A 12,554-nucleotide genomic window follows, 5' to 3' on the forward strand; every position below is an offset into this window, starting at 1 on the left:
AGATGAGAATACTAGACCACCTGACCTGTCTCTTGAGAAACCTGTCTGCAGGTCAGGAAGCAACAGTTAGAACTGGACATGGAACAACAGACTGGTTCCAAATAGGAAAAGGAGTACGTCAAGGCTGTATATTGTCACCCTGCTTATTTAACTTCTATGCAGAGTACATCATGAGAAACGCTGGGCTGGAAGAAACACAAGCTGGAATCAAGATTGCCGGGAGAAATATCAATAACCTCAGATATGCAGGGAGAAGGCAATGGTACCCCACTCCAGTACTCTTGCCTAAAAATCCCATGGATGGAGGAGCCTGGTAGGCTAGTCCATGAGGTCGCTAAGAGTTGGACACGACTGTGCGACTTCACTTTGACTTTTCCCTTTCATGCACTGGAGAAGGCAATGGCAACCCACTCCAGTGTTCATGCCTGGAGAATCCCGGGGATGGCGGAGCCTGGTGGGCTGCCGTCTATGGGGTCGCACAGAGTCGGACACGACTGAAGCGACGTAGCAGCAGCAGATACGCAGATGACACCACCCTTATGGCAGAAAATGTAGAACTAAAGAGCCTCTTGATGAAAGTGAAAGAGGAGAGGGAAAAAGTTGGCTTAAAGCTCAATGTTCAGAAAACTAAGATCATGGCATCTGGTCCCATCACTTCATGGGAAATAGATGGGGAAACAGTGGAAACAGTGTCAGACTTTATTTTGGGGGGCTCCAAAATCACTGCTGATGGTGATTGCAGCTACGAAATTAAAAAACGCTTTTTCCTTGGAAGGAAGGTTATGGCCAACCTAGATAGCATATTTAAAAGCAGACACATTACTTTGCCAACAATAGTCTGTCTAGTCAACGCTATGGTTTTTCCATTGGTCATGTATGGATGTGAGAGTTGGACGGTGAAGAAAGCTGAGCGCCACAGAATTGATGCTTTTGAACTGTGGTGTTGGAGAAGACTCTGGAGAGTCCCTTGGACTGCAAGGATATCCAATCAGTCAATCCTAAAGGAAATCAGTCCTGAATATTCATTAGAAGGACTGGAGCTGAAGCTGAAACTCCAATACTTTGGTCACCTGATGGGAAGAACTGACTCACTGGAAAAGACCCTGTTGCTGGGAAAGATTGAAAGCAGGAGGAGAAGGGGACGATAGAGAATGAGATGGTTGGATGGCATCACTGACTCAATGGATATGAGTTTGAGCAAGCTCCGGGAGTTGGTAGTGTACAGGGAAGCCTGGTGTGCTGCATTCCATGAGGTCACAGAGTTGGACATGACTGAGCAAGTGAACTGACTGAAGTCCTAATCTGGGAATTCTGGGATTCCTGAAACCAGCTCCCAACCCCCTTAGCTCCCTGGGGTGATCAGACCCCTGGATTCACCTGCCATCCCTGCCCACTCCCCCAAGAGTGGCCACCTGCCCTCTTTCCTTTTCTCTAATCACTTCCTCCCATCAAAGCCCGCTCAAGTCCTACATCTCGGCAGCTTCCTCTGAACCACGCTCATGCCCAGAAATCTCTTCCCGCTCTGAGCTTTGAAAGCACATGAATTTCTGCTTGTTCTCTTAACCCTGATGATAGAGAGCCTCATGTCGAGGCCACTAATATGTATATCCTGCTGGATACAGTCCATATTTTCAACAAGCAGGAAGTGAGCTTGAGCAGAAACCCAGGACAGAGATCACAAGCGACTTGCTACCTGTCACTGGGTATGTAACCGCAGGCTTAAGTGACTTGAGAATAAGTTAAATTGTAGGAGTTAAACATATGGATAACAATATCCGTCATGATCATTACAAGTAACTTTACTGAATGATAATTCCATGTTAGGTAGTTGGCTTCCATTATTTTATTTAATCCACATACCAGCTCTGTGAATGTTCATGAAAATAGCCCCATTTTTCAGATCAGGTGCTGGAAGCCCAGCATGACAAAGGGAATTGGCAAGATGGCCACAGGCAGAGCTGGGGTCAAAACCCTGGTGGGCCCAAACCCCGGAGCCATGCCTTTCCACTTTGCTTTGACCTCACATTCACACAGGGACAGAAAGGGACTGGCAAACAGAGGCATAAGACTGAGGACGCAGGTTAGAGCAGGTTGCTAAGGAGCCAGCCATCTAGGTTGCAATCCAGGCACTGTCCCTCTCCAGCCGTGGCATGCAGGGCAAGTGGCTTGATCTCCGTGCTGAGTTTCATCACCTGTAAGGCTCAGATAACCCAGTCCCCTCCCCCCCACTGACCTTGCAGGGTTGCTCTTTGAGGGTAAATCAACCTTTATGAGCACAGCATCCTGGAGTGTGTGACACATAGTGAGTGCTGTTTAAATGAGAACTGCCACCATCGTTGTTACGTCTCCCTGCAGGGTGCCTTCACAAGGGCTCAGCATCAGTTAAGTCCTTGATTCCACACTGTGCCCCCAGTGGGCACCCAGCTTCCCACCCACCCCCCTCTCTCTCCACGAGTTATCATCACCACCACCCCTCCTTGACCTCACAGGTGAGAAATGCACAGTGCAGGGGTGGGCGGAGAAGGGTGAGGGACGTGAGGAGCCTGCGCCTCCTGGAGGGCTCACCTGCCACCCAGAACCCCCTCCTCCAACTCTGCCACCCCCCAAAGAAAGAAACTCCCCCTACTTGTTGCTTTCCGGGGAAGGCCTGTGAGGGTTTCACTGAGGTGTCCAAGTCAAGAGTCTGCTGTGTCTGTGTGTCTGTCTGAGTGTCTGTGTGTTTCTGAGTATGTCTGCGTGTGCCTTTCTATCTGTGTCTCTGTGTGAGAGTGTGTATTTTTGAGTGTGTGTCGGTAAATGTGTGTGTGTGTCCTTGTGTGTGTGTGTGTGTGTGTGTGACTGTACTGTGAGGTGCCTCTCTGACCGTGTGGTCTGTGCCCACACTTGTCCAAGGGCAGGCCCTGACTCTGAAGCGACCGTTGTGGCTGACTGAGGTCAAGATACCTTCCTATGTTTGGAGGCTCCAGAACGAAGAAGCAGTGGTCAGCACTTGTGGTTTTTGCCCTGTGCTATTTTTAAAGTTAAAAAAAACAACAAAAAACAAGCGGAAACTCATTGCCACTCGATAGCTAGGTCAGATTGAGATAAAGTCCGGGCCCAGAGCTGCGGGTGGCTGGCTGGTGTGACAGGGTGGGCTGGAGAGACCCCACTGCTGGTCCCGGGTCCATGGAGCCCCATGGTGCCCACAGCAATGGAGACCGCTCTGCCTTCCATGGGGAGGACACTGCTCCCTCCTCTGGGCATCCTCACAGTGACCTGTGAGGTCAGGTCATCGTCTGCATTTACAGATGAGGAAACCAAGGCCCCGGGGGTCACTCACTAGCCCAAGGTCACTTCATCAGTGTGCAACAGGGCTGGGGTTTGAACCTGGTTCTTCTGCCCCCGAAGCCCCCTCTCTCTGCACAACTCTGCCTACCACCCCCTCCTCCCACCCCCAGTTCTTTGTCTTCAACCAAGTGCTTCAAAGTGAGGGCTGAGCTGGCCGTTGGCTTGTTTAACCACTGATTTTCCATGAAGAACATGGTTTCCTTCAGAAAGATCGATTAAAACAAAGTCCTTGAAGAGAAAAACGTTCTCTGAGGCATCTTGCAATATCAGTGTAACCCACGCTGTTAACCACTTCCTCACCATATCAGGAACTCTGGCTTTTTATATCTGTAGAAAATGTAGAGCACATTCGAGGGCCCCCTCCTGAAGCCCACGTCTCTTCGCAGCCTACCTGCGGGTCACGCCACCCACCATGGCCTCCTGCATTCTGTCAGCTCAGTGCATGATTTAGAACATGGGGCTTTGACCTTGAATATCTTGAGTGTATATTAGTGTGTCTGTGTGTGTATGTTTTCCCCTAAGGCTGAGCACTTGTGGTGGTCTTCAACATTGGAAACACACCTGAGGGCACAGGGACTCTACTCCTCATGATGGTGAGGTCTCAACCATGGTGACCCTACTCACTGCCACTATTGCTGACCTCCAGGCCCTGGGTTGGCTGGTGTTTTATTTTTATTACTGCTTAAGCCTGGAGTTAGGACTTGCCCTGGTTAACAGATGCTGAAGCTCAGAGCAAGTCTTTGACTGGAGACCCACAGAGCCTTAAACCCCCTCATCTATAGAATCAGGTGATAATTCCCCCTGCCTAGTGGGATGATTCTGAGGCTTAAGTAAATTGTGTGGGTGCGTGCTCAGTCATGTCCGACTCTCTGTGACCCCATGGACTGTAGCCCGCCAGGCTCCTCTATCCATAGAATTCTCCAGGCAAGAATACTGGAGTGGGTAGCCATTCCTTTCTCCAGAGGATCTTCCTGACCCAGGAATCGATCTAGACCTTTCCACTTTCTTCCTGGGATCCTGAGCACAGTATGCTCTGAAGCCTGACTATATGAAGCCACAGGCTGTTTCTGCCTCTGATAAGATTTTTGTGCTTGGCTAAGCTGCTCATTTTCCTATTTCTTTATTTCTGTGTTTATCAAATGGAGACAGTAACAGCTGCTAAGGTACACAGCTATTGTGAGGACCCAGTGAGATAAAGCAAGATTAACTCGAATTAATTGAAGTCCCCAGTCAATGGCCATTCTGTTCCTGTTGTTAGAGGCGGCATTGTGAGTAATGGTAGTGATGCCAGCAGTCCTGCCCAGGCTGTCTCGGATTCCATGGTGTGCCCCAGGCTATGTCTGAGCTGGAGGGAGGGGTTGGCCCACAGAGGACAGGCCCCAAGATCCTACCCTGCTCAGCTAAACTCTTCTACCCCGGGCGGAAGATCCAATCCCACCAACCATCTAGGCTCAGAGACCCACCACCTGGGACCTAGCAACCACCACCTGCCTTCTTAGAGAGAAAACGCTCCCAGAGACCTGAAGATTTTACGGAGACTTACAATGACTGCCAACACAATTTACTTGCACGTGACTGTGTTTCCGTCATCTTCTAGGTGGGCATCTATTTTAAAGTCTGACTCTATCTTAACTGAGCCAGGAAAGCTTGCTATTTAAGGAATCCCCAGGAAGGGTTGGTGGGATGTACCCACCTTTTGCAGAGTCCTCTCCTCAGAGGACAGTTCTGATATTTGTCCCTGCTCAACCACCATCAACTCTTTGCTTCAATATGCAACCTTAGTTCTGGCTTCCCTGGTGACTCAGATGGTAAAGAATCAGCCTGCAATGCAGGAGACCCGGCTTCCATCCCTAGGTTGGGAGGATCCCCTGGAGAAGGGCATGGCAACCCACTCCAGTGTTCTTGCCTGGAGAATTCCATGAACAGAGGAGCCTGGTGGGCTACAGTCCATGGGATCACAAAGAACTAGACTGCATGACTCACACACACATACACACACACAACCTTAGTTCATAGTCAGGACTGAAGATCACTCTGTCTACTGCCCTCCCTTCACAGGTGAGAAACCTGAGGCCCAGGGAGACTCATTCAAGACCACACAGCATGTTGGTGTGATATTGATCAGCCCTGACCCTCCCAGATGCCTGTGGACTTGCAGGGAAGGGTCCTGGGACTCCCACACCTGGAAGAAGGATGCAGAGCCCTGATGCAGCCCTGGGGCCTCTGGGCTGAGCAGGACATGGGAGATGATCTAGACTTCAGGCTCTGAGTCTGCTCTCTCTTCCAGGGTGGCTCCGCGCTCTCCCCTGCCGCTGTCATCAGGCCAGAGAGGGCTCGGCAACAGGCAGCTGCTTTGGCAAAAGAGGTTGGCTGCCCCAGCTCGTCCATCCAAGAAATGGTGTCCTGCCTTCGCCAAGAGCCAGCCAACATTCTCAATGATGCCCAGACCAAGGTGGGCACTTGTGCATGAGTTGTGGAGGGAGGGATCTTTTATAAATGGAAACCAGGCCAGAAAGGAGACAGGACCCATCCAAGGCCACAGAGTAGGCTGGTGACCAGCTGGGGCCGAATGCATATTCCCTGACCACCCCACCCCCTCCTAGAGCTGTGCCTGGGCTGCAGTACGTCATGGACCAAACTTGGGTCCTGAGGATCGACTGGTCTCTGTGCATCAGATTTTGTCTGTACTATGGGGATAATAGGGCTTCTCAGGTGGCTCAGTGGTAAAGAATCCACCTGCCAATGCAGGAGACCCAGGAGACCCAGTTCTATCCCTGGGTTGGGAAGATTCCCCTGGAGGAGGAAATGGCAACCTACTCCAATATTCTTGTCTAGGGAATCCCATAGACAGAGGGGCCTGGTGGGCTACAGTGCATGGGGTCCCAAAGACTCAGACATGACTGAGCATGCATGCAGCATGGGATTAATGATGGGAGTCTTACAGAGTAGGAGAAGAAGATGAAGTGACATCTGTAAAGGGTCTTGCTGGGATCATGGTGTCACCCGGTCAGGTCTCAGGGACAGGTATTGAGTACTGTGGGCAGGGCTGCAGTGCAGCGAGGCCACCATGCCCCTTAGACATGACAGCTGTGTGCTTCTTCTCCAGTGTATAAAGATGGTGCTCATAGTCCCCAGGCTCCCTGCTTGGCCCTGATATTGACAAAGGGGACCCTAGCAAGGGTAACTTGTCATCTGAGCTGAGGCTTTAATCCCTTCTGCAACAGGCCTGGACTCATGGACCTGGAGCAGGTCTTATCCTCAGCTCCTCCAAATATGGGCTAATTGGATCGTGACTAAAGCTGATGAATTTCCCCCGTCACGTCCTGCCTTTGGCCACCACCACGATCAATATCTCTTACAGGCTCAGGCCTACTCATTCCTCCCAGTGGATCTGTTGTCACCTCGGTGGGAGGTTCTGGGATGCTCCCCTAGGGGCTAGTCACTGCTCCAAGTAAGACTCACCATCCTGACCCTGACACTGTGGCCTGGTGTCCTGCCTGCTTGCTGTTCTGGCCACGTTACTCTTATTTCCCAGTAGAGCTTTGGGTGAATAGCCAGCATTGGTGTTCATTATGGTTAAGCCTTGATTAAGTGAAGCAGCTGTGTTGAGCTCGGTGGCTCAGTCGTGTCTGACTCTTTGTGACCCTTTGGACTACAGCCTGCCAGGCTCCTCTGTCCATGGGATTTTTCAGGCAAGAATACTGGAGTGGGCTGCTGTTTCCTCCTCCAGGGGATCTTCTCTACCCAGGGACTGAACCCTCATCTCCTGCCTCTCCTGTATTGGCAGGCGGGGTTCTTTACCACTGAGCCACCTGGGAAGCCCCAAGAGAAGCAATACAGCTGATCATTTCAGTATCAGTTTTTAAGGATGAAGTCTATATAAACCATGACACCTCTTTTGCACCCGATGCAGCTGCTGGCTGTGAGTGGTCCCTTCCACTACTGGGGTCCGGTGGTCGATGGCCAGTACCTCCGAGAGGCCCCAGCCCGAGCGCTGCAGAGGGCCCCACGGGCCAAGGTGGATCTGCTCATCGGAAGCTCTCAGGATGACGGGCTCATCAACAGAGCCAAGGCCGTGAAGGTAGGCAGGAGGGGCCTCAGGGTGTGGCCCAGTGACTCTGAACCTAAGCAAGACCTTGGTCAGGAGTCATGGACTTGCTTGCTTATTATTTTCAAGACAGTCACTGAAAAACTACATGTACAAAAGCTCTATAAGGAATTTAGGAGATGGTAGTGGGGGTGGGGTTCAGAAATAAGACACCTGCTGTGTTGTGAGCGACACAGACACAGACACATCCAGAAACTACATCTGTGAATGTATGAATCACAGCGGGAAACTGCCAGGAAGGCTGACTCAAGAGCTCTGCAGCTTCAGGGTTCCACGGAGGATGCTTATCCCATGGAGGCTGGGAGAAGGAGAGGCGGGGGGATACAGAGAGTCTGGCAGGGGAGCCCAAACGCAAGCCTTGTGGTGGCTTGTTGGAGATGCAGCAAAGTGTGAGGGACTCGTGGGGTCATCTACCTGCCTGAGCACACGCTTCCTGCTCAGACCAGAGAAGCCATCAGTCCTCACTGGGATGTGGCCACCCCCAGGAAGGGGTCTGGCACACTGGCCCCTGGCCCACCCCCCTCTCCCTGTCCAGCTGCTCCTGATGGCCCTCTAGGTTGTCAGCCTGGGATGGTGGTCCCAGGGCATGACACACACAGAGGACAGCCACTCACTGTTAGCTCAGTCTGACTCTATTGACTATAAGGCAGTATCATTGGAATTAATAATGGCAAATAAGGATCATTAACACAACCGAATGGGATCTCTCATCCTTTGGATGATTCTATTCCCTGTGTAATCTACCTCCCGTGGGGAAATCTATCTTAGAGCAAAAGAAAAAGAAATACAAACCACCATTTTGAGGTGAGATATATTCATATATAAAGGTATTAATCACAGCATTAATTGTTAAAGCAAAACATTGGAAGCAACTCAAATATCCATGAACAGGAAAATGGTTAACTGAATGAAGATACACACAAACTATTGAATATATATAATGCAGATTGTAAAAAGAATGAACCAGGTACATCTCTCCTGTCTTGAGGATGCCTGTGATATTTGAATGGAAAACAAAAGTCAGAACCCAGAGAAGTGTGAAATTAAGGTAGTATTCATATATTAAAAAAAACAGTGTATATCTGTAAATGTGTATAATTGTATATATTTCTATATGAAAGGAAACACAGCAAACAATTAACATGGACTATCTCAGGAGGTACATCGGTGGGAAAAAGAATTTTCATAATACTATGAATTTAGTATTATGAACATTACTAACATGCATATGTACACATTATCTATAACATATATGCATATATGTGTGCCTATACAGGTATGTATGGGCTTCTCTGGCTGGCTTAGTGGTAAAGAATCCACCTGCAGTGTAGGCGATGTGGGTTCAATCCCTGGTCCAGGAAGATCCCCTGGAGAAGGGAATGGCTACCTACTCTAGGATTCTTCTCTGGAGAACCCCGTGGAGCCTAGCCTGCTACAGTCCATGGGGTTTCAGTTGGACATGACTTAGTGACTGAACAATAATGCCATATGTATGTGTATAAACAGAGAGCATTGTGTGTGTGTTTGTGTGTGTGTGTTTGTGTGTGTGTGTGTGTGTGTGTGTGTGTGTGTATTGGGAGGTGGCATACAGCAAAGCTTAGTCACTATCAGCTTCCATTGGTTGACTTACAGCTGTGGAGAAGGAATTTTGCCTCTGATCCATCTCGATGTTTTTCTGCCAAGCACCCATCTATGACTCAGCCCTTTATTTTAAGGGTCTGCAACTTGATTATGAACCAGACTGACTGTTTCACTCAGGAGACACTGAAACAATGCCACTCTCCACCACTAGCCCTGGACTTTTCTTCTCTAAAGCAGTAGGTCTTCAAATTACTTTTGATCAAGTCTGTCATCAGTTAAAAAGTAGTAAGCTTAGTCATATGAATATAAATAATATACATGCATAGTCCTACACTAATTGTTTTAAAAGATTCACAAAAACAGAACATTTTAAAGCACGAGAAAGAAATGAATGCTCTTTCTCACTGCATGCTCTACATACTCCATGTGGGAGACAATGCCCTACAGCAGGGCAGGATGGAAAGACGTGTGCATTGGCCCTGGATTCCCTTCCATGCAATTCCTCATTTCACATGACCTGGCAGGGGAGGACGCGGGAAGCTTTGTGCAGAAGATATTCTATCCTCGCAGCTCTGAGTCTTTGGGCCATGCACTGAAAATGCATCCTAGCCCATCTCCAACCTTAGAGAGAGGGGAAGAACTACATTCCTGGGAGCCTAGGGAGCATCCTAGACAGGTGGGGGGAAGCAGGCCCTGGCAGCAAATTCCTAGACACCCCCAACTCCTGGTGGAAAAGCCATCCATCCACTGGAACTGGGGGAGGGGAGCTTTTGTTTATTAATTTGTAAGCTTTTGATTTTATGCTGGAGAAGAGCAGATGAACAATGTTGTGAGAGTTTCAGGGGACAGCGAAGGGACTCTGTCATACGTATACATACATATCCATTCTCCCTCACACTCCCTTCCCATCCAGACTGCCACATGACACTGAGCAGAGTTCCCTGTGCTCTACAGTGGGTCCTTGTCGGTTGTCTGTTTTAAATATGGCAGTGTGGACACGTTGATCCCCAGTTGATGGACCTGGTGCTGGGGTTGACCGTAGAGCATCTCAGGTTTATATTTTGGGGGTGATGACAGCCCAGTGTAAGAGGATGGTCTGCAGCTGCCTTGGTCTCTCCTCTCCCGGCAGCATCTTGGGATTTTGCCAGCTCTGCCCTGAATCTCTGAGCCCCCACAGCAGGGAGCCCAGATCCAGAGGACTGGGAACCCTCCCTAGCAATGTGTTTCCATTCCTCTCATTGAGTTTCCCTTTGAGGCTTTCAAGGAGCTGTTTCCTTGGTCCACTTGCAAAGAAAGATGGTGTCTGGTGACATGAGCTCTCTGCCCACAAGGTTGGTAGGGGGCCAGGCTCCAGATCAGGGAACTGGCCGGGAGGTCGGGGTGGAATAGTGCCTGGCTCTGTTCCGGTCTCTGCTTGTATCCAAAGCCCGTCCTGGCCAGTGCTCCCTTAGCGCCTTTGTTCTGGTTAGACTGTCCCCGTCTTACTTCCCTTCTGTGTTCATTCTCCTGTGAACAGGCACTAGTGCAGCCATTGGCAGGGTCTTGGGAGACTGTGTCCCACTGGGAACTCACCCAGGGGCTCACTGGAAAATTGGGAGGAAGAAGGACATGATAGCAGTCAGGCTTGGGGCCAAATGCACCCTTGCAGAGCCATCACGTGTACATGCCTGCATCTCCTGGACTGACCTGCACCTCCAGCCCAACTCTCTATCTCCCACCCAGGTTTTTCCCTTGAACCCTAGACTGGCTTAGCCCAGACATCCTCACTTAGATCTCTCATCGCTTCTCACTCTTAACACAGCCAAAGGAACTGCTGATTCCACTTATGCCTTCCCCCTGCCCTAACCAGCTTGTCCTCTGTTGTCTTCACCATCATAATAAACAGCAACTCCTGCTTCTGCAGGCACAGGCTCCAAACCTCTCTTTCTTGCTCCCAGCTTTCCATCAGCACATCTGTGTGGCTCTATCTTCAGAACGTTTGCAGCCCTCTCTCCCCACCGCTCTGCCTTCACCCTGACCCATGCCATCATTTTCTCCAGGACTTTTATAATGGCCCCAACCATCGTCCTGCTTCTGGTTTTGCCGCCTATGAGGTATAAGAACCACCATGGCTAGAGTAATCCCTTCACAGGATAAGTCAGATAACTTCACTCCTCAAAGTCCTCCAGTGGCCTCAGCTCACACAGGGGAAAAGCCCCAGTCCATCACGACCACTAAGGGATATGGTCCCTTTGGTCTTTGACCTCGTCTCCTGCTGCTCCCCTCTTGCTCACTGTGCTTCATCCCAGCTGGTCCCTGTGGTGGTCCTCAGATCTGCAGAGCACACTCCCACCTCAGGATCTCAGCACTGTCCATTCCCTCTTCTAGAATGTTCTTTGGCTGTGCTGGTTCTTTGTTGCGGGGTGCAGGCTTCTCTAGCTGTGGCTCGTTGGCTTAGTAGCTCTGTGACATGTGGGACCTTAAGTTCCTGACCAGGGATCGAACCCTCGAAGGTGGGTTCTTAACCACTAGACCACCTAGAATGTTCTCCAGGTAACTCACTGCCTCACCTCCTTCAGGGTCTGTTTCTTCAGAAAGAACTTGCTGGACCACTCTGGTGGAGAGGGCACCACACACCCAGCATTCTGTCTCTCCCTTATCCTGCTCTCCATCATCAGCACTTGTACCCCTCAATGTTATCTATTTGTCTATCATATTTCTTCCTCCGCCAGAATGTGAGCACATGTGAGTCCCCATGAAATCAGAGACTTTATCTATTTTGCTTTCTGCTGTATCTCTGGTGCCTATAAAAGTGTCTGGCACACAGTAAGTACTCAATGAATCTTTATTAGTTTGAAAGAATAAAATTATGGATCTGACTTAGGAAATATTGGGTTTACCAAAACCAATAATTCATCCCCAACCAATCTTATGGATCAGGAATTATTATCACTAATTTTCCAATGGGAAACCAGTTCAGAGAGAAGTCAGAATTCAAATCCAAGTCTGTCCAACTCCAAAGGCACTCTATTTCTATCCCAGCCCTCTGGAAAAAGCCAGCCTTCCCTCCATGAGCTTGCTATCCACCAGTGACAGTGTGCTGGGTGCTCACATGGACAGGAACTCAGGTAGAATCCGGGTCACTCAATGCAAAGGGCTTTGCAATTCCACCCACACTCTTCTTTTATCTCAGCCATAATGCTATGAGGTCCATACACATGAAGCAGCATTTAACACCATTGTACTAAGGAAGAAACATGTTTTGAGAGCATTGATATTGTCCTAAGGTCACCTAGGGGCTTCCCTGATGGCTCAGATGGTAAAGAGTCCACCTGCAATGCAGGAGACCTGGGTTCGATCCCTGGATCGGGAAGATCCCTTGGATGAGAAAATGGCAACCCACTCCAGTAGTCTTGCCTGGAGAATCCCATGGACAGAGGAGCCTGGTGGGCTAAAGTCCATGGGGTCACAAAGAGTCAGACACCACTGAGCAACTAAACACGCACATACAATGGGTCACCTAACTAGTCATTTGCAAAGCCGAGTCTCTACCGCAGGC

The 12,554-nt window shown here is 49.7% G+C and overlaps 1 protein-coding gene across 1 annotated transcript in view; it reads left to right on the forward strand.

Moving 5' to 3' along the window:
- The window catches only part of TG (thyroglobulin), a 240,153-nt gene that overhangs the window by 192,202 nt on the left and 35,397 nt on the right, over window positions 1–12,554 (forward strand). The window contains exons 42-43 of the mRNA XM_081503609.1: window positions 5,615–5,779; window positions 7,241–7,408. Of these exons, the coding sequence (XP_081359735.1) occupies window positions 5,615–5,779; window positions 7,241–7,408 (333 nt within the window). The remainder of the gene's footprint in view (window positions 1–5,614; window positions 5,780–7,240; window positions 7,409–12,554) is intronic.

This window comes from Giraffa tippelskirchi, chromosome 6, assembly GCF_054371585.1.
Source record: "Giraffa tippelskirchi isolate mGirTip1 chromosome 6, T2T-mGirTip1v1.2.pri, whole genome shotgun sequence".
In the NCBI taxonomy this organism is placed as follows: domain Eukaryota; kingdom Metazoa; phylum Chordata; class Mammalia; order Artiodactyla; family Giraffidae; genus Giraffa; species Giraffa tippelskirchi.